The 27,024-nt window shown below is 40.9% G+C and overlaps 1 protein-coding gene and 1 long non-coding RNA gene across 4 annotated transcripts in view; one reads left to right on the plus strand and one right to left on the minus strand.

The window, feature by feature from the left end:
• Positions 1 to 1,647: 1,647 nt before the first annotated feature.
• LOC143419331 (coxsackievirus and adenovirus receptor homolog) overlaps positions 1,648 to 27,024 on the minus strand; it is a 92,160-nt gene continuing 66,783 nt past the window's right edge. For 2 of the 3 annotated variants that reach the window (XM_076885650.1, XM_076885648.1), the window contains one exon: positions 1,648 to 2,806. In XM_076885650.1, coding sequence (XP_076741765.1) covers positions 2,613 to 2,806 — 194 coding nt within the window. In that variant the 3' untranslated portion in view covers positions 1,648 to 2,612. Of the gene's footprint in view, positions 2,807 to 3,044; positions 3,405 to 8,577; positions 8,842 to 27,024 lie in introns of those variants that run through there. The other variant, XM_076885649.1, reaches the window with a different exon arrangement.
• LOC143419333 (uncharacterized) overlaps positions 24,299 to 27,024 on the plus strand; it is an 89,472-nt gene continuing 86,746 nt past the window's right edge. The window contains exon 1 of the long non-coding RNA XR_013099285.1: positions 24,299 to 24,532. This is a non-coding gene — a long non-coding RNA (uncharacterized LOC143419333). The remainder of the gene's footprint in view (positions 24,533 to 27,024) is intronic.

Genomic DNA, 27,024 nt, shown 5'->3' on the forward strand with positions numbered 1-27,024 from the left:
GCAGCAGCACCATGCTATCCCTTGTTTTAAATGCACTTTAGAACAACACGCAGCAACACTACACATGAGCAGGAGGAGGGAGGTATGGGGTCTTCACACACCCCCGTTCTCTGCTAGCCATCGGGGGCGGGGGGGCTGGGAGGAGATGTTGGCTGTCCGATTGGCCTCCCTGCTGCTACGGAGCCTGGGACGGTCTGCTTGCCTCCACTCCGGGGGGAAGGGTAACATCTCTTGGGTCTGGGTTCTGTTTCCCCCTCTGGGGGCGAGGGTACCTGGACCCGGGGTATAGAGTATGTTTGGGGAGTGTGATTGTGTGTACATGTCCATTTATGTCAGTCCTTACGTTGGGTGAGTGCTGAGTGTTTGTATATGTGTGCATGAGGGTGGGAACGCATATTTGTGTCTGTGTGTGCCTGTTTGTCTGTGTCTATATGTCAGGTCGGGTCTTAGACTCCACCTCTCTGGGAACTCCCAGGCCCTCCAAGGCCTATCTCCCACTCACACTCCCTGTCGGTGACTGCTGCCCTCAGGGGTCGGTGCATTGGTGGTTCTTGGTGTCCGGGGCTGGGCACTCAGGTATGTACTGGCTCACTCCCGGTGGCTACCTGGCGGGGCCTGGTGCCTGTTGCTCGGTCAGGCCTCCTCCGGGGTGCGGGGGGCCCTCGGGCCTCTGGGCCTGCAGCTCGGTTCACTCTGGCACAGCTGGCTGCCAGCAGAGCCGGCGGGCACGCCGGTGCAGCCCCCTCTAGCTTCTGCTCGGTGGCTACTGGGTGACGCCTCGTCTGGGGATCCTCAGCCCTTCCCATGAGGGTGGCACGGATGCCCCTCCGGTGGTCCTCCTTGGGCTCTCGCACTCTGAGGCCTCTGGATGTCTGGGGCCTGGATCTCCTCCATGCCTGCTTCATGCCCTGGGGGACGGGGCTATGGCTCGCTACATCCTCTTGCAGACCATTACATGTGGAAACCATTTGAATACAAGCGTGCTGATCCACACAGGTGTGCACATGGGTGTTCACTGCTCGTAGACTTAAATTACACCTTTCTTGGCTGCTACTTCAAAGCACATTGTGCGCTGTCTGTCCTGCGTGCTGCACAACAGCATTGAATTTTTAGTATTTACTGCTGTTTACACTTAGCTAGATTAATGCGATGGTGTTGTGTTTAGTATGTTGCTTTGGTTTTTTTTTTTTTGCTGGTTTTCTATTCTTCTCCTCTCAACAGGTGATCCAGGAGATTTTTTTTCTCCCCCCCTTTCTCACTGTCCCTCTCCCCTTCTGTTTTTCTTTTCCTTCCTCTTTCTCTCTCCCTTTCCTATCCCTCACTCATGTCTGTCCCGTCTGTAACATCTGAAAATAAAATATAATAAATAATAAAAACAAAGGTCGATCAAATGGACCAATACGGCAATGCCACGATGATCCATTTGGCAAAGTAAATCCATTGGGTATCCTTGTTGGTCTTCAGACAACAATTCTGACGGCTAAAGAACCAAATGGGACAGGCAAAAAAAACAGAAAAAAAAACCCCAAAAAGAAGCATAATGTGTTGTACATTAGTATATGTATATTATATGTAATGTGGTATTTTTCAATTCTTGTATTTACCAACATCAAGAAGTCACAAGCAAAGAAAGACCACACAATGGTGCATGTTTAAACAAGGAAAGTTTACTGGTCAAAATTATTTATTAAAGAAATAAACAACATTTTTGTCACCCCAAAAAATACACGTTCAAAGCAACACAACAGCGGCCCAATATCAGACAGAATTCCACTCTGTAGAGTGGGCAATCATTACGAAGCAGTTGGTTTTATTTTGTGGATTCAAGCTGCTCTTCATATTTTTGGCCACCAGATGTCACCAGAGAGGACTGTGTTGAAAAGCTTCGAGTAATGAACCGTTTTTCAATACAAGCATCAATGCTTCAGAAAGCTTCATTTGGCCATCACTACTGTCTTGTGTGTTCTCTTCATGGTGTTGTTGCTCCCAATATTTAGGCTGTGTCCCAATTCAGGGTCTGCACGCTTGAAGTATGCGTTTTAAGTGCGATTACGTCACCGCCACGCGACGACGGCTGTCCCAATTCGAAGTGTACTTCAAATGCATACTCCAAATAAGCACAGCTTATTTATCAAACCATCATCCATCCTAGGAAATTTCTTCGGAAACGTGTGACTCTTCTGGTTTTCTACTTGGATGTTATCTTTTTAGTTTCTTCAGTCACACATTATCCTTCTGTTTGTTTTAGGAATGCAGCCTTATCTGACTGTGTGAATCGGTGAGCCATTTCCATCATGCTGCAGTTCTTCTGTAGGCTGGTATGAATGCTGACTCAGTTTCGGTTACTTATATTTTCTGTATATCAAAAAACCAACAGCAGCAAGAAGCACATCAGGAACTACCAGACCAGCGATCAGTCCAACAGGTCTATCCTTTTTTTCCTCCATCCTCTGTGTCTTACTTATCAAACCATCATCCATTCTGTGAAAATTCTTTGAAAATATGAATCTCTTCTTGTTTCATACTTGAACGCTATTGTTTTAGTTTCTTCAGTCAGATCGTCTCCTGTTTTTTTTGGGTTCCTTTTCCCAGTGTCACCATGCAAGAATCTTTCAAACAGGTTCAGCGGGAGGCTGGTATGAATCCTGATTCTGTTGTTGTTTATGTTTTCTGTAGATCACAAAAACAACACCAGCAACAATAAGCCCGGTGAGAACTGAGAGACTGACAATCAGCCAAATAGATCCATTCAGATTCTGCTCGCCTGCCTCCTTCCCTCCATCCTCTGTGTCTCCTCCTGTCTGACCTGCAGGTGAGAAACAGGTGTGAGGTGTCAGCTGTCAGGTAGGTGATGAGTGAAGAACAGAACAGAATCCATTTCCTCTTCAAACTGCTGTCAGACATTATCTACTGCACTCTGATCACATCACTCAGACCAGCTGCTTTCTACAAAGTCTCATCAACAACATCTTTAGAAACAAACATCAACAACCAGGAAGCAGCTTCACCTCTGATCACACACACACTCAACTCTACTCACTCACCTGGAGGATCAACAACACTCAGTGTGATGATGCTGATGGGGTTATCATTTAAAATAGCTCTCTTTCTACGGTTTGTTCCCGTCTTGACACGACACTCGTATGTTCCAGTGTCATTAGTCGTCACATTCTTCAGAATCAAAGACACGTCTCCATCCTTCATCTGTCTGTCCTGCAGATCCACCCGGTTCTTAAAAGATGGATGCTGGTTTTCTGGATCAAACTGCTTATTTCTGTAAAATAGCACATATTCATCTCCCAGGTCAGCTCTGCTCCACTCTACACCTAAGATGATGTTGTTGTTTGGAGCTCGACATGTCAGAGTGACGTTATGTCCCGACTCAGCTGTGATGATTTTTTGGTCTGAAAGAGGAAATGACACAGAGCAGAGAGGTTAAAGGTCAAAGTAATTAACCAAACAGCCAATCACAGTGAAGACTTACAGAAAGAAAAGAGAAACCAGCAAAGAGAAATGTATTTATTTATTCTTTAACTTGTTTCTTTGCTTAGTGGCAGCCTGTTGCAGGAGCTCTTTTTGTTTCTATGTTTAGATTTTACTTAATCACTTGCTCATTCTTAATTACTAATGACTTTATTATTACTTTAAAGATTTTGTTTTTTATGTTTTTTTTTTTTTTTTTTTTAGAGTTTTTGGCTAATGAATAGTTTAAATATTACACATTGTTTACACTGAGAGTGCTGTGTTAAAAAAAAAAAAGGTTTGTTCCAGCTATCATTAAAGTGAAAAATGCTGCTAGCATATTTAGTGCCACTGCACACCCTCCCTCAGCAGATCTAACTTTAATTCTATTCCTGCTGAAGCCAATGTGTCTTTTCTGTTTTTGTTTTTTTTCTCTCCCTTTTATAGTTTGGAGCATTTTTCAAAAAGCCAGAATCTCCTATTTCCATAGCACAGGGTTAGATTTACTTATCACCTTCAGTAGAAACCTCAGAGGGTTAAAGCAGTGCTGTTTGTAACAACCAAAGAGCTCATTGTGTATAACAGCAGATATTAAAGGAAATCTTTTAAAACACATCAGATCTCAGTGAGGAAATAAACAAAGCTGACATCTACACTGATATGCTTTGGGTAAAGTGTTAAGAACAAAATGATGGGAAGTTATTAACTTACAGGGGGCTGAAGTTAAAAAAAAGACCCACAAAATTAATTGTATGACCTCCACATGTTTGTATCGATCTCTGACAACATCGGGGGATGCTTCTAATGATTGTGTCCTGGTGAAATCCTTTCTTTGTTATAGGTCAGGGGATGAAGCTTGTCATCTAATTGGAAGGTTGTGCGTTCGATCCCTGGCTGTTCTAGTGTGCATGTGAATGGGTGAATGAGGCATGTTGTATAAATACTCCTCAGAGTAGAAAGGCACTAAACAAGAAACACTCGATTTACCATATCCAACACTGAGCTCCTGCAAAGTCAGAGAGTGAAACAATGTCCCAGAGCTGTTCTGTTGGATTAAGCAGGAAGGGGTGGGGCCAGTATAAATTCTTTCTTCCTCCTCCAGCAGCTGCCTGCATACTCTCACCACCGCATTGTTGTGCACCAGGACAAACCAAGGACCCACTGCACCAGTGTAGGGTCTGACAGTGAGTCCAATAATTCCTCTTGATACCTAACGACAGTCAGGGTGCTGCTGACTAACCTGCAGAGGTCTGTGCATCCGTCAGTGGATATGATCTCCATGACCATCACTCACTCACCACCAAACCAGCCATGCTGAACAATAAATAACATTCTCTACAGATTCTGCAGACCTTTTTACATCCGTCTCATGTGCACTGACAGGGGCACAGTGTCAGAGCTGCAAATTAACACAATGCAGCTAAAACTGATTGACAAACCCTGTTACTTAACTAACCAGATCAAAATCACAGATGTTTCACTGACCACAGATCGATAGAAACACACGTGCTGACAATAAGTGAACATAATGTGTGAGAGAAAGCAGCCTCTCATTATAAGACACTGAGTCTCTGCATGCTGCCTTTATGGAGCTACAGCTGTTTGTATACACTGAACAAAAAGCTTTGTAGCTGCATACTGACTCCTGAAACTACAACACATCACACTGACACACACTGTGTAAATCTCCCTGCTCTGACTTAGCCTTGTGACGTCTAAACACAATAGCCAAGCACGCCCAAAGGAACTTTATGCCAGTGGTCAGCAGCACTCTGCATCTGGTATCTTAATGGAGCGGTCACAGTGTCACAGTTGTAATAAAGGTTTTTGTGATTGAGTTGCATGTTAATAAATCTGTAAATGTTATATGTTTGCCAGTTTAAGTATCATGATGCTGGTTATAACTGGTTGCAAATGTTAAGATTAAATATCTCTTTAATTGATTATTTATAGAACTCCTGATATTACATCACTAAGATTGCTTTTGTGGTTTATTTTAATAGCATCAAGCTGTAAAAACAATCAGTTAAATGGCTGTTCTACTCTATAGCTGTTGGAAGTTTTGCCACAGTTGTGCGCTACTACTGGAAAACTTGCAAACCTCACAAAATGGAGGCAAATTTATGGTCTACAGCGCCCTCTGGTGGACAGATTGTGAAATATTGCTTGTGCAGCATATACTACCCCAGCAGAAGGTCATATTATTGTCCATCCAATAATATTTCATTCAATATTCAATATTTATTTTTTCCAGGAGCCCACACTCACACGCTATAACATAATGTTTTCAGTCTTGGGTGGATTAAGACTGGATTAAAACAGTGTTTAACGTGTCTCTGGGACTTTTTGAAGACAATTACCCAAATTCTTAGGTAGCTGCAGTCTGTCTTACAGAAGACTTGTAAACACCAGCGTTTCAATGCAGTTTTCAGAAATGGTCCTTAAAGCATTGTAAAAACGCATCGTTTACTTTCTGTTTTGGCCTCTTGTCCACACTGAGACGGCGTTTTTGCTGATGTAAAACACAGCATTTTCAAGACTCTCTCGAAAACGCATACATTTGAAAGCTGTGCTTTCGCTTCACAGTGTGGACAGTAAAAACAGAGACTTTCTAAAACGAAGATGCATTTTAGTCATATGATGCAGTCATGTGACCAATTCAACCAACATGGCGGAGGTTATCGTCCCTTGCTTGCTCTCAATTTTGACAGCCCTATTAAAGATTAATATCAGTTTGTAAATGCTCCAGATAGCTTTTCTTCAAATTCTTTAATTCTCACTCGCTTTTGCGATTTTGTAATTTTGCGTTACTCTCAGCAACAACTCCACCTCATTGTTAGTCCATTTAAAAAAAACTCTGTACTTTTCTTCAACATCCTACCGCGACGTTTCAAGGAGCCGGAAAGTAAATAAACGGCACGCATGTGCAGTACTGGAACGTAAGCATTTTTGGCCATTTCAATATGGACGCACACTCTGTGAAAATGACTGAAAACTCTAGTATGGACGCGGACGCCTTTTTCAAATCTATCCAGGCTAGTGTGGCACAGGTATTTTTCAAAAGTGAGATTTTCCGGGGTTTTTTTGTTTTTTTTTAAGATCCCGCACCAAAAATGAAGGAAAACGCTGCCAGGAACGTGCCAAAGCAACAGTTGGCGATATATTCCTAACCGTGTAGAAATGTTGGCCAATCAGAAGTCTAGAAGCCTGGGTGGGAAAGAGTAAACAAAGCTGGTGCATAGAAGTAGAACTGAGTCCTATGTGTGGAGCGACAGTAACTGTATGTGTATATGTAAACATTTAAACACTGCAGAGAGTACAATTAACAGTAACAGTATTTTCTGTAAGTCCGCCCTTGTAACATCCAATAAGCTGCACACCTTTGATGCTGCGCTTTCTCCGTTTTCTTCGTCCACACATAAATGCAAAAACTGAGTTTTTGAAAATCTCCACCCTGGCAGGAGTTTCTAACAATCTCTGTTTTCAGTGACCGAAAACACTGTTTACGTGTGGACGAAAGGTGCAAACGCATCGAAAAATCTGCGTTTTCAAAAATCTCCGTGTACGTGTGGACGTAGCCTTAAACTCACCTAACCTCCCTCGTCATTGTCTTGTAATCAGCACAATAAGGCAAACATCTCCACTGAGACCAATTAATGCAGTGACACCTATAGCCTGGGGAAAACTGCTAGATATCCTGTAGTCCAGATGATAGATGGGAGTGGCTGGATGCATGTTGGTAGACAAGAAACCAGAAGATGAAAGAGCTTGAAGGCTGATCTAATTTAAGTGGAAATGGACTAAATGGTCAAATTGATTTCATATCCACAGAGTGCTCACCTGTCCTACCCTTCATGCCACAAAGCTGCATTTTAGCCACATTACAGTTGTCTCCCTCAACTAGCGTGCAGTTACCTTGTTGTGGTTCACAGTCCAACAACAGCTACAAGGGATTCACCTACACATACATCAGGCTTAGCATGAAGCACAACAAGAACAGGCGGACTCTTCTGTATCAACTATATTAACATCTGAAGCTGTGCCTTTACAGCCCTCTGCATCTACAATTCCTGTGATCTTTACTCCTCTTTATTAGTGCAGCCTCTTCCTCCTGCTTCACTGCAGCCTCCAGCTACTGTTATGATGCCGCAAGATGCCAATCTATAGAACGTATGTGGATAAGTGTCGCCACTCAAACAATATCGCTTCATAATCGCTGATAAGGAGACGAAGTCAAAAGCAAAGAAGCCAAGACTTATAGTGAACTCTTCAGATGTTGACAGTCTACTCCACTGTCACATCCACCTGTCCATTCTCCTGCACCATCACATCTACAGCACTCCTACCCAGCACCCTTTTCTGCAACTCCTTGCCTTCTCTCATCTAACAAGTATGATGGAGATGATAATTGCTTCATCATATGTGAGCCAAACTCCTGCAGTCAGAGGATTTAGGTCGGTTCTATCCTGCAGTGTTCCAACAAGTCTTCACACACTAAGCCGGTTTTATTGTCCCACAAACCTGTCCATCCACTTTTTGGTTGAGGAGGGTAACCCACCTGACTGTACGTCATTGGAAGCCAGATGACGTAGGCCATTTCTGAATGTTCATTGGTTGGCAGGTGAAAAAAGAGCAGGAAGTGATAGCAGAGTTTACAAAGAACAAGAGAACCTAAAAAACTTCAAAGATCAAAAACTAAAGCACGAAAAGCAAAGACAGTGACTGTAGCGATACTTGTCTTTGTTTTTAACACTCGGGAGCTTTTGGTATGTTAGCCTTCGTTCTGCTCCCGGCTGGCTGACAGACCACAAACAACACGAGCAACAGACGCCACAGACCGAATAAAACACAGAATCTGTGCACTGCCATCATTTCAACCACAGATCTCACTTTAGTCAGAAGGACAGTCCCCACAGTGGTACAGATAGCAAACATGCTAACTCTACGATAAAACAAGTAGACCCCACCCCGCCTCGTGATGCATTCACGGACACAAACAAATGGAATCGACATGAAACAAATTATTTGTGAAGTATTGGCACCACGTAAACGACAAAGATACCATTTTTTCCTTTTTTTATCTCAGAGGGGAAAATTTTGGTTTATTAACCTCACCTGCCGAGACAAACACGAAGATGCCAAAAAACAGCAAAGTGGAGCAGAGTGACGCAGTTACAGCAAACATTTCCGTGTTCTTCTTTCTGATGATCGGACAAGTTTGTTCTAAATGTGCTAGTCTGATGATATTTTCAGCGAATAACAGACTATGAGTTTAAAAAGTAACTACAGGAGATTCAATTTAAAGTTTAAGCAAGACAAAGATTATTTGAGCTTCAGCCGATGTTTCAACTTCACACTTGCGTTCAGTTCTCTTAAGGTAGTCGCATTTAAGTGACGTCAGGTTCGCTGAGCTATACGAACAATAAGTGAGTCATAAGAAAAGAGGTGAAAACTAAAACAGCTCTGAGTGTTTCTTGAATGATCTCTGTAACCGCTCTCATCCATAAACAATCAGCTCCATGCTAGAGACCAAAGGACTTTAAAATCGTTCCACTGTACAACAATGTAAATATATAAAAATGAAGCCCTCAAACACTTTCCTGATTGGCGTCCTGTCTAACTTCTTAATAAGGACTAGAAAGTTTCTACCCAAATATTTGCTCATACAATTAAGGTAGCTTTAGCTTTCGTAACTGATGACACACAAACAGAGGAATTGGTATATCTCTGATCATATAAGAATAGTATTAGACCTTATTGATTATTTACTTCTCATTTAATTTCTACAAAACTTTTGATTCCATCCACAAAAAACCAAAAACATTCTGCACTTGATAGGTTTAGCTTTGGGGCGTTTCTTCTATAACACTATCAAGAAATGTACACAAATGTGAATTGCTTTACAAAACTGAAGTCTTTATTTTCTAAAGCATTAGATTCCACTAAATGTGAACAAAACTTTTAAAGACTCCATCAACCATGAAACTGTGAAAATAACTCAATTTCTTAAATAAAATCTGCACTGTTTATTTACGATGCAATTTGTTCTTTGTAAAATGTCAAAATGTTAGTAATTATTTTTATTTTTATCTTAACCTTGTTTCTATCTTACTTCACTATATTGTGAAATTATAAAGAACACCATATGAATCCCTTCCCAATATTCTAAATGTTATTTATAATGTCCATCCATCCATTTTCTTCTGCTTATCCGGGGCCGGGTCGTGGGGGCAGCAGCCCAAGCAGAGAAGCCCAGACCTCCCTCTCCCCAGCCACTCTACTCTGAGTCCCTTGTGAATGGCCGAATTTCTCAACCTATCTCTAAGGGAGAGGTCAGCCACCCTTTGGAGGAAGCTAATTTACGCCGCTTATATTCGCGATCTCGTTCTTTCGGTCACTACCCACAGTTCGTGACCATAGGTGAGGGTAGGGGTGTAGATCGACTGGTAAATACAGGCCATTTAAATTGAGAGCTTCGGTTTTACGCTCAGCTCTCTTCACCACAACAGACCGGTACAGCGTCCGCATCACTGCAGCCACTGCACCAATCCGTCTGTTGGTCTATCGCTCTTTCTCCAATCACTCATGAACAAGACCCCAAGATACTTAAACTCCTCCACTTGGAGCAGGCTCTCGTCCCTGACCCAGAGTGGAGTCCCCATGCTGGACCATGGCCTCAGATTTGGAGGTGCTGATTCTCATTCCCACCGCTTCACACTCGGCTGGGAACCATTTCACGGCGAGCTGGAGGCCATCACCTGACGAAACCAGCAGGGCCACATCATCTGCGAAAAGCAGAGATGAGATCCTGAGACCACAGCGTGCCATCACTAATGAGGTGGGACGCAGTAAGTCAGTCATTTGGAATTTCTTAATTGATCCTGAGGGTTATGGAACAAAAAAGGCAAGTGGAAGACACCCCCCGTTACTGGTGCCGACTGCAGCCCCATAACCATCAGGCAGCTTCTGAGACTGAAGAGCAGGGGTGGCCAACCCACGGCTCTCGAGCCGCATGCGGCTCTTTGCCTGGTTTCATGCGGCTCTTACGTTCATATCAAAGTTTGTGTTTGTGTTTTGGGTTGTTTTTATGTTGTTGTTTTAAAATGTGCGCGTTCGCTTGAGTTCAATACGGTATTTTCATCAAATGCGCATGTGTGTGTGTCAGAATATTTTTGCTTTTAAAGGTTTTATTATTCATATAATAGTCAGCTAAGAGTGTTTATATTTCTGTCTAGTACTCAAACAGATACATATTCTTGTACTCAACCAGCTGCATATTTTAATTGCTGGCTCCCTACTTTATAACGGAAACTGTTTGCCTTCACATTATCAGTCTTTGCCTTCACATTGTCACTGTTTGCCTTCACACTAGCAGGAAACCGCCACCCAAGAGTAAGAAACAACCTTGTAGAGAATACAAAGTTCTTGAGTAATCACACCTGCTTGCTTGACAAGATAACCATGATATTTCCTTTTTTGTATGCTTCCTGTTGTGTATAAATAAAGGCAGCGAGCTGCTCCACGGTGTGTGAGTCTCTCCCTGAGTCTCTCACCCGTGCACGTTAAACTGCTAAGTGTCTGAGTGATATTTCATTGCATCTGAGTACTTGATAATAGAATATCTTTAACAGTGTGAGATGAAAATACTGCAAAGTTTCCCAGTAGGAGCAAGTTCGCCCTTAAAATGGCAGGAAAAAAATGCACAGCAAAAAGAAAATATGAAGATGAACATAGGACGTTTTTAACAGAGTGGGAGAGTTTATATTTTTTTGTTGAACGCAATGGTAAGCCATTCTGCCTTATATGTCAGACATCATTAGCGCATTTCAAAGCTTCAAATCTTCAGTGCCACTTCAGCTCACTCCATGCTAACATCAACCAGGAATTTCCAAAAGGGACTGAACTTCGCAAACACGAGTTGGCCACTTTGAAAAGTCAGGCAGAAAAGCAGATACAGTTTTTCCAAAAATTTATGAAGCAGTCAGAGACCATAACGCTCGCATCCTATCAGCTGGCTCGGAACATTGCACGGGCTAAAAAGCCATACAATGAAGGGGAGTTCGTTAAAAATGCCTCAGTGATGTTGTTGAAATCTTGTCTCCTGAAAACGACAAATTAAAACGCATGGTATCAGACGTCCAACTGTCCCGCCACACTGTTGAACACAGAATATCGGACATTAACACGGCTATTGAATCACAGTTGCACTCTGACCTTCAAGCATGTGAGTATTTTAGTGTCGCATTGGATGAGAGTTGTGACATACAAGACAAGCCTCAGTTGGCAATATTTGCACGGTCTGTGTCAAACGATTGTGTGATCAAAGAAGAACTCCTGGATATTGTGCCATAAAAGACAGAACCCGTGGCATAGATGTGAAAGAAACCATGATGGCTGCATTTGGAAAAGCAAATCTGCCCATAACGAAATTAACTGCAATAGCCACGGGTGGAGCACCAGCCATGATGGGATCTGTGAACGGGCTTGTGGGGCTGTGCAAAGCTGACCAAACTATTCCTGACTTTTGGAATTTCCACTGCATCATCCACATGGAGCAACTCGTGTCTAAATCATTGAATTTAGATAACGTCATGAAGCCTGTGATGGAAATTGTCAACTATATCCGCACACATGCGCTTAACCACAGGCAATTCAAGAATCTCACCGCTGAGCTGGACCAAGGGCTTCCAGGTGACCTGCCGCTGCACTGCACTGTGAGGTGGCTGTCAAAAGGCCAGGTACTCTCTCGCTTCTTTGAGCTTTTGGATGCCGTGAAACTGTTTATGGAAAAGAAGGACAAGGACTATCCTGAGCTCTCGGACCTCAAGTGGATTATGGATCTGGCCTTTTTGGTCGACATGCTGTGTCACTTGGACAGACTGAACCTGACCCTGCAGGGTAAGTTAAAAATGCTGCCTGACCTGGTGCAAAGTGTGTTTGCGTTTGTCAACAAACTGAAGCTGTTCAAGACACATATTCAAAAGGGAGATTTAACGCATTTTCCCACTCTGCTAAAAGCCAGCGGGCAAGTCGCCAGCGCTGCCCTGAGTAAGCAAAGAGGCAGATATGCAACGCTGATTGAAAACTTGCACGAAAGCTTCGTGACCCGATTCCATGATCTACAATTGAAAAGGCCACAGATTACGTTCCTCGTCGACCCATTTAATGCAGAGACCGGTTGTTTGAAAGTCCCGCTAGTCACAGATGAAGCTGCGGCTGAGTTGGAGATGATCGATCTTTGTGAAGAGGACCAATTGAAACCTGCTTTAAGGGAAGGGACCATTGAGTTCTGGAAAAGTGTGCCAATGGAAAAATACCCCAATGTCAAACGGGCTGCGCTCAAGATACTGTCAGTGTTTGGGTCAACATACGTCTGCGAGTCTGTGTTTTCTACCCTAAAACATGTGAAATCAAAGCATCGATCTGTTCTGACTGACACTCATGTGAAAGAATTGCATATATTTTCTTGACAGCTGTTTTATACAGAAATGCTCGATCTGTGACATCATTGTCCACAGCTACATCTTAGTGACCATATTTCCATGCCGCCTGTGTCCATGGCTCTCTGCCTTCACTGGTGGTCACCTGTTTAGCCTCTGGAGGGGTCTGCCTCCTTCATCAATATAAGTCACTGAAGGGTTGTAAGGACCACTTTGGTCCCGCAGCCAGGCCAACAAAAGCATTCTGTCAGAGTTCTTATTGTATTGGCCTCCTTGCTGGCCTCTGACTAAGCCTCCTGAACTACCCTATCATCACCATCAATGCCGGTCTGTAGACAAGCTGTTTCTGCTGCTAATCAGATGGTCAGCACTCATAGTTTCTCAATCTATACTGTTGCCCTCCTGGCTATCCACCTCAGTAGCTTAATCTCCATCACTGGCCTCCTGGATGCCCCCCCTGAGATACTCAGGCTCGCAGGGTTTTTAGTATTTTGGATTCTGTTCACCCTTCCTCAGTTCAGAGTTTTCTGGACTTCTTGATTTTGTTTTTGGATTATTCTGGATTATTCACATTTCAATTTAATTTTCAGTTTAATTTAAAATTTAAATTCTGTTTATCTTGATTTTAAGGAACTCGTGTTTACTGTATGTTTTATGGTTATGCAGCTCTTTTAGTTTTTTCTACCAATGTTGCTTTGTTTCTTCACAGGGATATGGAGTTGGTATCCATTTTAAAAGAAGATCTGAGAGTAATGGAGGAACTTAACACCCATCAACAAGCCATTAATGGCACTTGAATAAACAAGAGTACAGACCTACAGCCAAGAACAGGTCATCCAGGGGACCTGACAGACCCCCACCTATTGGTTGGAGATAGACAGAATTGGCTGAGAATCCACCACTCTCCGTGGTCACAGGCAACCAGCTCACCCCTGGTGACAGCAGTTTCAGAGAGCAGCACATCCCCACCTATGGCAACTATAAGGGACAGTAAAACTTTTCCCTAAACCCACTGTCAGAATCTTCCTGACAAGGCATCATGAAAGTGCCACATTATGCCACAAGAATGCCTGAAGTGCCATTACCTCTGGCAAGTAACAGTGACACTGGGGGTACATACCACATCTGTCTCTGCACACTGAAAGAAGAAATCCTTCTTCGGACATGTGGCATTTGTTCGATTAGGGAGAGGTGAAAGTTTTGGGAGTGTCAGTGACGAGAGAGAGAAAGAAAGAGATCGAACAGCTAGTTTATGGTTCGGTAAGGACATGTCACTTCAGAGTCATCAAGACTTTACAAAGACTTCGGTTCAAGTTCTAGTGGCTAAAGTTTTGCCAAGACTTAGAGGACTGTGTTCTCTGCTTGCACTGTCCAGAAGGGACTGTCACAATGCTCCTATGCCTCCTTGGAACAGGATCAGGTGGAATGACTTGGGTGGGCATACTTGGCTTGTTCCCCTTACCACTGACCAATGGAAAAGCTATGACCTTGTCACCATGAAGAGCAAGGTGGGAAATAGCTGCACAGAAGCGACACTGTGTTCCCCGAGTCACAGACCAGGTAATAGGTTTAACAATGTCCATCAATGTCCACCTTTCTTGTGCCATTTGTGTTGCATTCAAGTGATGTGGTAAAATTTTGGCCATGTTGCTATAAGATGGTGGCACTTGATTTTGCTGGAAAATCAAGTCATACCACATCGGGTCGTGTCGAGCCAATCTGAGTCGGTACTAATGGAAAAAGCGCTTGAGTGCACTGTTTGGAAAGTTTGGATATGACCTCTGTAGCCCAATAAGACCTGGTACTCGGGCTTCTCCCTGAGACAGAGTTGTCCAGTGAACCCAGATTGGACTACCTCCATAATCTCTGAGAACAGTTATGGGAGTTACACGAGATGACAGACAGGCTGTCTTTGATCCAGGCTCCTGGCTGAATTGAGTTATGATACACGCTGCAGGAGAGAAGGCCATGCATCGAGACAGCAGGTGTGAGTCTACTGCCCAGAGAACAAGAATGGCCTTTCTCCCAAACTGATGAGTCAGTGGGTTGAACAATGCACTGTGCAGACTGTCAGGCATGGTTTACAGAGTGCAGATGGTCAATTGGAATAGGGTGGATGAGCTCTGATCATCTTGCACCCTACCAGCCCTCGATGCCATCTGAGGGGGAGTCAGGGCCCTGGCTCCAACTCCAGACTCTCAGCACAACTTTCAAGATGTCTGAGGCTGAAATGACTTTGTTGTGGACAAGTGGGTTGTTTGGCACAGCTAACCACCTAGGTGGGAAGAAAACTTTGTTTTGATTCTAAGGAAAGTGTGTTTATTGTACATGTTATGGTTATGTTGCTCTTTTAGGTTGATCTTGCCAATTTTGCTTTGTTGTTTTGACTTAAAGTTGTTTTTGTGGTGGAGCTGTTACACCACTGAAGTAATGTGCAGATTCGTTGACCTTCTTTGAAGTACTTTGTTAGTGTGTCTGTAAATGTTGATCAAAGAGCTCCCCCTAGTGTGTTATTGGGGTAGTGCAACCTGAAGTAGTTTCTCACGTCAAAATTAATTGCTTTGGGATTCCTCAGCTCCCTTTGTTTTAAAGAACTGCACTTAATTAAGTGACAAAATGTGTTTATTGGTCCTCACTTCAAAATAATATAAAAATTGAAACTAGTAACTTAATGATCTAATTAATCACTGAATCCTCAGCAGCTTTGTCTGAGTGGAAAAGGGTGTGTGTGTGTTTGCATTGTGGTATTGTTGTATTTTTGCATTATCCCTATTAAACTGGTTCAGCAGTGAGAAAACAGTGTGAATGAGATTTCCTGCTTTGTGTAAAGTTTGATAAACTCTAAAATTAAGGGGTACTACAACATGGAGCTTCTTCTTTTTCTTCTTCAGTGTTGGTTCATCTGTCTGTTCAATGTTTGTTATTAGAGCTAACATAGCTCCGGTTAGCTTAGACTGACTAGACTGACCGACTAATAGATCCAAACAGTAAAATTTTAAATTTAATGTACTTTGGGTGTTTTTTTTCTCTTGAGGGTTTGATTTTATGTGAGTTTATAAGAAAGTTATTTAATTTTCAATCTTTACTTATTTTTTTTAAATTCATCTGAAGAGAAAAAAACAAAGATTGTTTAATTCTAGTTTCATTTATTATTTCATTTATTTTTTCTGTTTGTTTTCTCCTCATGTGCAGTGACAAAAAGAAAGAAAGGAGAAATATGATGAAACTGAACAGAAGAGAAGTGGAGTAAAGTGTGACCAGGAGGAATCATTAAATGTTAACTTCCTGTCTTTTTGCTGGCAGTGAGTTAACACTAGAAGTAAAACTGTTATAGTGTCAGTGGCTGCTGTTTCATAAATTTTACTTTGAGCCAGTGCTTAAATACAAGTATGTGTAGCTTATACTTTATAAGATAAGCATAAGAAATCTATACTTATTTTTTTCAAAAGTTAAACTTCTTGAAATGTATTATATTGAGGTAACACTGCTACCATGAGGCTGGACTGAAACACTACGTTGAATTATTCTAGCTGAACTATTAAAAATATTCTCAAACTGAAAATATGTTTGTGTACTATACACTATGGAGTAAAATATATATATTACCACATAGAGGACATTTAGTGAGGAAACACAAGCAGGACAACCAACCGCATGTAAAACATGAGAAGCAGCAAATAGTCCAGGAAGAAAGAGAGGCAGACAGATTATGTGACTCCTGTGACTTCTCCTAAATCACATGACTGTAATCAGATTGACATGATCTTCCTCTTTATACTGTGTCAGTCTGACAGTTTTTGGTTCTTCAGATATATTAGATATATTAATCCATTTAATATGATGGGTTTTTTTTCAGTCAACAGTAAATAACATGCTTCACACTAACTCCGCATGACATTCATCTGTAACCAGTAAAGTGAAGCTTTAATCCTGGTCCAGATGGGTTAACATTAACAATCTGTTAATCTACTGAAGCTCACAGACTTCAGTCAACCTGTCAGATTATCTAAAAAACTGAAAGACGTCATTTTAAACACTTACTGTTGTTCTGAAGGATCTCTGAAGCCCTCCAACACTCTTCTGATCATCAGGGTGGGAAAAAATAGGATTTACATGCATCAATCCATCCATTTTCTTCTGTTTATATGGGGGCAGCAGCCTAAGTAGAGAAGCCCAGTCCTCCCTCTCCCTGCTGACAAAAGATATAATCTCTCCAGCGTGTCCTGGGTCTGCTGTCTCATTCCAGTGAGATATCCAAAGAACATCTCACCCAGGACGTGTCCAAGACGAATCCTAGTCAGATGCCCAAACCACCTCATCTGGCTCCTTTTGATGTGGAGGAGCAGCATCTCTATTCTGAGCCTCTCCCGGATGACTCAACTCCTCACCCCATCTCTAAGCGACAGATCTGGTTTACAAAAGTAAATGTTTCCAACTAAAACTGTAAAGATGACCTGTAACAAGTTTCCTCTGTACCAAACTGACTGAGCTGACCAGTAAACTGCTGTTTTAAACAGACACACCCAGATCTGAGATCTTGCCACAGAGAAACCACTGTACGCTCAGAGATTTGATTAACAAATTTTAAAAATGCAAACTAAGGTGTGACCATAACAGGAAGTGAACTTGTTTCACTGACACAGGTAGATGTGGAGACAACTTCCCACTGCACTCTGTGAATTTACATCAACTTGTTCTAATGAATAACAATAAAACCCCATGTTAACATGCTTAGGCTCACATAAAATATGCACTATTTATAATTAATTGTACACACACAACTCAAAAACCTCACATGAGAATTAAGGTCTCTGTTGGGTAGTATTTACTTTTATGGGAGCAAAATTATACATTTTTATATAGTCCTTAGTTTTCTTTGTTCTGGTTAAATGTACAGAAATTTGTAGTGCAACAAGACTCAGATAAGAGCAGCATGAGAGATGTTTACTTTGATTAGACGAACAGTATTTAGGAGGAGGAAATGGATAATAGGTATTGATGTGTATAGAACTGGAGATGAACAACTTAAGCATATTATATATAATATTATATTAAAGCATATGTCGAACTAATGTTATCTTATAACACTATGAGCCAGGATAATTTGATAAATATGAATGTAAACAATTTATTCAACGTTTTAAAGATAAAATTAATTTGAGGAAAAATTTGTCCTCATTTGACCTTAAAGAAAAGGTCAGAGGTCCAAAGTAACATTATATATATGGAATCCCAGATATTATTCCCTACAAGCTGGTACACGTCAATACAAACAAACGTTTACGTTTTATTGAACTTTGACAGACATGCTAGTGCTACCAAACACATAACCTCCTTGGTGAAGGTAACAACAGTAATAGATGAAATTTTTTTTTTCACAAATGTAAGAAAACAAACAAAAACATTATCAGTAAACATTTTAAACACACTGACTGTGATCAAAGCCACTTACTTTATTCTGTTCTTGTCTCCATCTGGTAGTTTTTCTCAGCATAACGTCATCGGCTCATAACCACAATCATGTCAGGAAACATCTTCAGGCTTGAAAAACAGATTTAAATCAGAAAAAAGTTACAATTGATTTAAAATCAAAATGAATCAGTTTTACACTGCCCACTCCAGCTGTCAGTGTCTACAGACAAAACTGCCAAGTCTGTGAACGTCTGTGAGAACAGAAACAAGTAGTGGTTTGTGCTTTCTCAGTAAACTGAACGCTCATATGACTACGTGAGATATGTGGCTGCTCAAAACAAGTTACATCAAAGATCTATTCTTGCCTACATTTCCTGAAAAAATTAAAACAATAACACATGGATCTGATAGTGTTTACTCTGAAAACATCTGGAGGAATCTTTAAAGTCAGCTTTGAGTTTGTGGAGAAGTGAGTCTCAGAAAGACGTGAAAACTCTTCATGAAGTCGTCACCTCAGAATGATCTGATCAATAAATCAATAATTTACTGATTACAATTGTCCGATCATCAGCAGCACTGAGCATGTGTGTGTTTGCATGTATGTGTTTGTGTGTTCATCAGTATCCTGGTCAAACTGGTTCAGTGAGTATTATTGGTACAGATGGACTCATTCATTTCCTGCTAGTGTGTACAGTTTACGTACATCATCATCTGTAAAACAAGCTCTACCTAAACATGGAGCTATTTTTAAAATGTTTCTGTTGTTTTGTCATCATCTCTCTGTTTGTGAAGTGATTTCAAAGATTCTTGTTATTGTGTGTACCTGTGAATATTCACATTTCTCTGTGCTGACGTGGGAGAACAGAAAAAAGAAGCTGTTGTCAGATAAACAGTAAACACTTTGGAATTAGTGACGGGAAATAAAACAGGAACAGTGTTTCCATTCTAATTACTTAAAACCAACAAAGAGCTTTGATTTCCTATGTGTGAGATTTGTTGTAAAGGGCAGAAGAAAACTTCAGATCTCTTTGAGTCCATCAAAAAGTGCAAAGCTGAGCAGACAGCTGCACCAACATAATAATCTGTAAGTAACTGTGTAAACATTTGCTGCATTATTCTTTATTTGACTTAAAGTCCAAATACTAAAACTGAAAATATTTTAAGTCACCAATTCCCAAAAAACAAGGGTTGTGTTCCTCCCACTCAACAAACAGAAAATCCCACACACACCACCCAAAGCTAAATCCTCAATCTAATCAATCAAACGCAAAGTGTTAAAGTCAATGTGTGACCCACCTGCCACTGACACACAAACTTCAATGTGTTTCATTGTTTTTGTAACAGTGACAATAAAGATCTGTTCTTACAGAGCAGTGAATATAGGTCAGAGTAGTCAGTGATATCACCACCTTTTATTTTTAGTTCACTTTTTATATAAATAAATACATTCAGATGAATGTGTAATTTAACACACCTGTGACTAATTTCAACCTGAATTTCAGTTTTTACTGTGGCCCACCTGTAGTACCTTCATGACTCACTGGGGCATCCAGACCCACACTGCTTAAAAGACTTTCTCCACCCTTATCATATCTAATTCAGTGAAATATACATAGTGATCTTGCCACATTAATAAAATATTTATCTTAATAAGAATATCAAAGAAATTGATATGGCTCGCTGCCATATCGCGCCATATCTGTCACTCTCAAAAGTACAGTTTTTAAATTTAATGTTGCTGAAACAACAAAATAAATAAAACAAATAATTCTATCTGATGGAGAAATCACTCATCTTTGGAAAAGAGAGTTTTTTACAGACAAATGGCTCTTTCCAAAATAAAAGCTATACTATACACTTCTTCTAGGCTATATTCTCAGCAGCATATTAAACATATCAGGTCAGATCCTCATAAGGAGAATAAGTGGTAAGTAGATAAAGTTATACAGGCTGGTGACACAGAGACATCCAGGTCAGTCACTGTACAAATGGAAGGCAGAAGACTAGACACTGAGAGGGAGAAATTCAAAAATATATATATTGACTAATCAAAACCCAGGCTGTGTGGCCACGTGGCTAACGGCAGAGAAGAAGCAGTTCAGAAGAACGGCTGCCAGAGATGTGGCAGGGCTGGAGGCTAGTCGAGGTGTGGGTGAAGACCTTTGGGTGGCTTGGTAGGTGGAGACGGTACCTGGAGTGGCAGGTGCAGGAGGTCCTGGTCATGCCATGGAAGGTCCCGGCAGTCCCGAATGCGGATCAGGTTTGGCAGGTGCAGAACCAGATAGCGGAGCGCAGACCTCTGGCTGAGACGTGATATAACCAAACATCGCTGAGGCCTCTGACTGAGACTGCAGCAGGCTCTGGAGATGGGCGTCCTCCAGCCTCAGCTGGAAAGGGACCCATTGGTTTAATTCCCAAAGCGGGCGATGGCATGGAGTCTGTGGCAGGCGATGGCATGGACCTTTCGAACTGGGGTTAGCAGTGTCTGTCCATATTTTTTCCTTTCTCCGAAAGAGCACGAACAAAGTCTCTGTCACTCACCACAGCTGGCTGCTTTGAGGAAGTGTGGATTAGACATGAGCGCTGGTGGCGTAGATGCCAAAATTGCAAGATTAGCAAAAAAAAGTGCAAAAGCAGACAGAACAGAATTTGAAGGACGGCCCTGCTGGTATAAGGGTTTTTAAAACAGCCAGTTGTTAATGGGGAACCAACCAGCAGCTGCCAGGTCAACGCCATCCAAAAACTGCTCCCCAGGTCCTCTCATAAAGACCACACATATAAAACACAATCCAGACACATTCATTCAAAATATGGCCAGGGTTCTAACATTAAAGTATTGCCATGTATAAAGCAGGTGCTCTGCTTAGTGCTGTGCAGTACTACAAATTCTGGTATAAGTCTGATACCAAGTAAATCCAGGGTCAATATTCCTGATACCAATATTGATGCTGTTGACCTATAAAGGCAACTTATGTTGGTGAGATGAGTCTGTCGTAATTTATGAGATGAATCATCATCCATTTGTTAGTTCAAAAAACATGCATTGACCACTAAATAATTCCTGGAGTGTAAAAGTGTCTGACTCTAAAGTGCTTTGGTTTAGCTGTTGTTGTTTAAAAGAATATAAACAAACAAAATAAATTTTCCATAGTGCGTCTCTGATGTAACACCCAGTTTTACCAGTAGGTGGCAGCAGACCTCATATGTGAATCATTCCCTTTTGAAGCTTCACTGTCATCCCTCACAATCTCATTCACAAGCTGGCACGAAGCGGATTATAGGAGAGAGGTCTGGTCTGGTGTCATGGTGTGAGGACAACAACCTCACCCTCAACACTGACAAGACAAAGGAGATGATTGTGGACACGAGGAAGAAGAGTAGAAGACCTCACCTGGACACTGAACACCACACAGCTGACATCTTGCTTGAAACCCATAGAACCACATGAATAACACAGAATAAAATCTTTTAATGCAGATAAAGTTAATAGCTGGGGAAAAAGAACACCGTGTTTAAGGCACATTTGAAATAAAAAACAACAAGGAAACTTAACTGTGTCCATAAAACACAAACATATGTTTATTGTTATTGATGACTTTACAAGAAAATAGAATTTTAAAACTCCAGGTAAAAATACATACTCATATATATTTTGTTTTTATCATAGTTGTTCAGGTAAGTAAAAAAAAAATTAAAATAAAGAACAACATGTGGATGTCCTCTGGTCTGAGGGGGGGGACCAGTTAGAAACCATCAGCTGGACGTCAGTGGTTGGACTGGTGGACTACTTCAGTGAAGAGTAGACCAGGTTTGGCTTTGGTCTAAAGTCTGAATACAAACACAGTTCAAACAACAGGAAACATGATTACAAGCTTTGTAGTTCCATCAAGACCTCCAGTCTCCATCTCTCTGCATCACACACAGTCCCAGTTCAGACGTTACTGGGAACCAGCTCAGATACATATCACAAAGGTTACACACTGCTTTCATTTTAATTTAAAGTTAAATTAACAAAACCCAAACCTTAAACCCACAGAGCTGAAACAATCAGATAAGCATTTGCATTAAAAAGTCCAATATATGCTGTTTTAGTTCACTTCATTGGTTCTTGATGACTCCATGAACGATTTTCAAAATACATTTGAAAAACTGTTGACATGTAAAAGTGTGTAGTCCACCCAGACAGCTATGATAAGCTCCAGTTCCCATGTGACCCTTAATTTGACAACTCAAAAAGAACACAGCTTTATTGCTGGCGAGGAGGCGACACAAATAACAATACAAAACTAAACTGGGGAAAACTAATGCACAAGGAGACAGGGGGAGAAACACACAGCTATAAGGGCTGATGCAACAGTAACAATGAAAAACACAGGGCTTAAATACATTGAGGGAAAACGAGGGGATTGTGACACAGAAGGAGAGCACAGTTCTCCTTCTGTCTTAGGCTGGACGAGACAAGGGAAGCAAAAAAAACAATGACATGAGACACAGACCTTCAAAGTAAAACAGGAAACACACTGACTGAACTCTAGACATGTAAACTTAACAGACTGGGGAGACACAACATAGGGACCTGAAAATGGGACAGAAAGGCGCACATCAGACACAACACGGGAAGCCATCACACAAAACCTAAGAACTAAATCCTTGACAACCATAACTGAAACCTAGGGAAATAACAATAATCAAAACAGTACAGCCAAGGACTCAGAACATAAACCATAATATGAAAGTACAAGGCTGGTCACAAGGACCCAGAATTTTTAGGTTTCTGTGTGGATGTAAAAATGCAGCACACTACACTTCACTGTGCCCTACAGCAAAGTTTAATAAAACATATAGAAAGAGACATGGTGTTATTGACTTGTGTTTGTTCATTGAAGCTTGTATATGATTTGTACTATGCTTGAATGAGAAACTGTCTGTTTCCACTCTGGAAGGAGATGACAGATAATCTATGATATCTATAATAATCTATCAATATTTACAGTGAAGCTCTTCATTTCCCGAGGAGCGTTACATGATACAGGGTTTAAAATAATCATTCTTTAACTTATACTGAACTTTTGTACAGCCTCTGGTTTTAATCTCTGCCTGAAACAAGGTGATTTAATATACCCTTGTTCAAGAAAACATTGTTTTAATTGGCTGCTGTTTTTTTTTTTTTTTTTTTTTTTTGCCTGAGAAAAGCATATTAGGGATATATCACCTCTCTATAATACCATACAGATTATTGGGAAAAACAACCTGTGAGCAGGCTGCAACCTCAGCTTTTGGCACACAGGAATTATTGTTCACACAATCACCTCATCATTTAAAAGGTTTGATGTGAGCATGGCCTTTCCAAACCAGTAAATGAATGCTTGGCTGCATTTGAATGGAAAGCAACTGCACCTCTTTTTCTCTTTGGTGTGGCAGCATAATTGTTCATAACTGATGTTTCCTGTTCTCAGTACTGAGTAGCCTGCAGCTGAATAAATATCTGCAGAAAAGAAAAACACAGAAATTACTTCACAACAACAACAACAACAGTACAGTGAAATAACGTAGCCATGATGGTTATACTGTATGCAGATTAACTAAACATCACCTCTGTCTAAACCTTCAGAGTTAAAGTAAATAAAAAGAGGGGAAACTGCAGTTTAATAGTTTAACTGCAGATTAATGCAAAGTTATGCCACTTTAATATTTTCACATTTTCATAATTGGTGCAAATATGTAAAAAACAAATGTGCATAATCTATACATACAAGGTGTTTGTAAAGTGTTCTGTATGTTTGCGTGAGATTCCGTTTCCTAAGTCCTAATTGGTTGGTCAACCATACTGGAGCGAGGAAGTGGGTGTGGTCAGGCCACTGCGGCCCGTGCCCTACTGGACTGGAGTAAGCTGTTGGACGTCTACAGGTAACAACTAGCTGACAAAGCTTCAGTGACACCCCTGCTGTGGTCTATCCCCACAGTAGCCTCAGTGAAGAAAAAGTCTTCTGCCGTGTTTTTCCCGAGGCAGAGTTGGACTGTGAAATTTTTTATGCTAAATTTGAGTTGGACTAGGTTTTTGCACCACCAGTACGGAGCTGTTTCCTTCTTTGCCACCAAGATTTAACAACGTGGTTTGCAGAACTGCTAGCAACACTAAAGAAGTGTTGACTGCTGCAAGCTAGCAAGGATGGTGTGCTGTCAAAATACTCAAGCATCTTCTGCTGAGGCTGCAACAGGTTAGTTTAATTATTTTCTTTGTGTTCACGTGAGCTGACAAATGTACATGCGGCTAATGTTTAAGTAATCCCTCCTGCTTCACTGATTTATTACCACCTGGCTGATTGGGAAGGGTTTTTGTTGTGTGTCTGGGGATGCATCATCTCCTAGCTTAGGTAAACTATTTTGTTAAGCTATTTAGCATTGCTGGCTTAATAGGGGTTTTATTTTCTTGAGTCAAGCACCCACATATTATTGTTGTTTTCTTTTGTGGTGTGTTGCTTATTTGTGGTAAATAAATGCCACAATTTTCCTATTTTATTCCTTGGATTATTAAATAGATTAAAAGAAGCTAAGAGAGATAACACATTTACATGTATACACATATTATCCTCCTAACTTAATTGTTTCCAGTTATCAAGGTCCCTACCTGACTTCATCGCTTTAAATAAACCATCTTCACTGCTGGTAACTTCTGCATGCATGTCCATTTCATGTTTCGAAGCGGCAAAGCGTGAAATGGATACAGTGGACTGGCATGTCTACATTTTCACATTTAGTTATGATACTGGGTTGCAAAAGCAGATAGAAAGCGTGGACACAAACACACCAGTTCAAGTCGTTGTGGGGTGCATCGACTTCAGGTGTAGTTAAATTTCTCAGGCGATTAAGACATGATTATGTGAGTTAATCAACAAGTTAAAATCTTTATGTAATATTATTTTAAAAGGTATTGATTGTTTTATAAAGACAAGTTATTTGTTTGGGTATATTATTTAACCCTTTAAGACCTACCATAGAACCAAGTCCGCCAGAGCTTATATTATATTTTTACATGCTGTGGAGCCATTTTTGGGAGCATTTCAAGTTGCTATACATCAATACAACCATTACAGCCTAAATTTTAATAATATGTATTCATTAAGTGCATAGTAATTACATAAATTGCAAAAAAGTGCAATAAACTACAAAAAATTTGAAAATCGTTTTTGTTTTTTTAACATATATTTCTAGTTAGAGAAATTTAAGAGGCTCATCCCTCAAAACTGTAAATACAAAAAAGTTGCACAAACTAGTTTCCCACCACAGGAAATTTATTTTGAGTGTCTTCATAGTTTTATTTTTGAAATACACCAATTTTTATACACTGCAGGAAAAACGAAAATAAATATTATAGTGCAAATTTGCAAAATAACAGCATATGCATCAAAATAAACTATTTCCAGCAGTGCAATATGAGTCCTAAGCATCCCAGAAACGACACAGAAAGTCATAAACTCAAACATAACTTTTTAAAACACAAGTATAGGCTCATAAGGCCCCGATCGTAAAAAAACTACATTTCCGCAAAATGACGTCACTTCCGGTTTCGGGCAGGTCATGCGGTCATGTGATAGTTCGCGCTGATGGACGTAGGAAGTGTTACAAACAGCTGATCGGATCGGCGAAGCGTGTTTCTGGAATATCATGTTTTTGTTGCTGCAAGTGATTTTTATGCAGTTTTTGCAAAGCTATATGTGGAAGGAAACTGTGACCTAGGACAAGCTGATGGCATCAGATGTAAGTACAACTCCTCCGGTTTCATATGCAAAAAAAATTATTGCGCTAGCTTAAGTGGTTGCAGAGCTACCGGGATTTAAAAATAGTTACGCAAAATGGAGCGTGCCCGCTCCGATCGGCTGTAAAGGGTTAACAGGTTGATTTTTGTACATTTATAATCTGAGTTAAATTTCAATAAAGGTTCAGCCAGTGTGGTTAATATTAAAATTGTTATAAGATCACTGCAAACAACAGAACATTTGTGGTATCTGCTTTACATTGAATCCAACACTAAAGCTAGTTTGGTCAAAACTGGGGGACCAGGTTTTGGAGACAGTATAGAGCAGTTAGACCACAGATAAAAATACAAAGATGCAACGATTAACATATGTATGTAACCTTTGTAAGTAGCGTTTGCTTTTCAGTCTTCTTTCCTAACACTGCTACTGAGAAACAACAACTGCTGTAACTAGTTGAAGGTGCACGACAACAGATCTTTTTTGGTTTTCTGCTTTTCATCTAACCCACCACTCAACCTAGTTCGATCAAAACGGGAGTACCAAGCAGTACAGAGCAGTTAGAGCGCAGCTAAAAAGACTGTGTGAAGATTAACACATGTATGTAACTTTTGTAAGTAGCTCAAGCTTTTCCTGGTCTTTACATTTCTCAACACTTCTGCTGAGAAACAACAGCTACCCTAACTAGTTCAAGGTGCACGACCACAGATCTGACACCTTTTTCAGTGCAAACTGATGTTTCACCACAGGGCAAGTTCTCACGATATGAACTCTGTGCTTGGCCAAACCAGAACAGAGAAGTGTCATCAGCTTCAGACTACAGGAAGGAGCTGCTGTGGTTTTACATGCAGAACATTTTTAGGTAGTTTACAAAGGACAAACTCCCTTTTGACAAGAAGAAAACTTCAGCAGAGCCAGGCACAGGGAGAGCAGCCATCACCTGTGACTGGTTGGAG

The sequence above is a fragment of the Maylandia zebra genome, linkage group LG7, assembly GCF_041146795.1.
Source record: "Maylandia zebra isolate NMK-2024a linkage group LG7, Mzebra_GT3a, whole genome shotgun sequence".
Taxonomy (NCBI): Eukaryota; Metazoa; Chordata; class Actinopteri; order Cichliformes; family Cichlidae; genus Maylandia; species Maylandia zebra.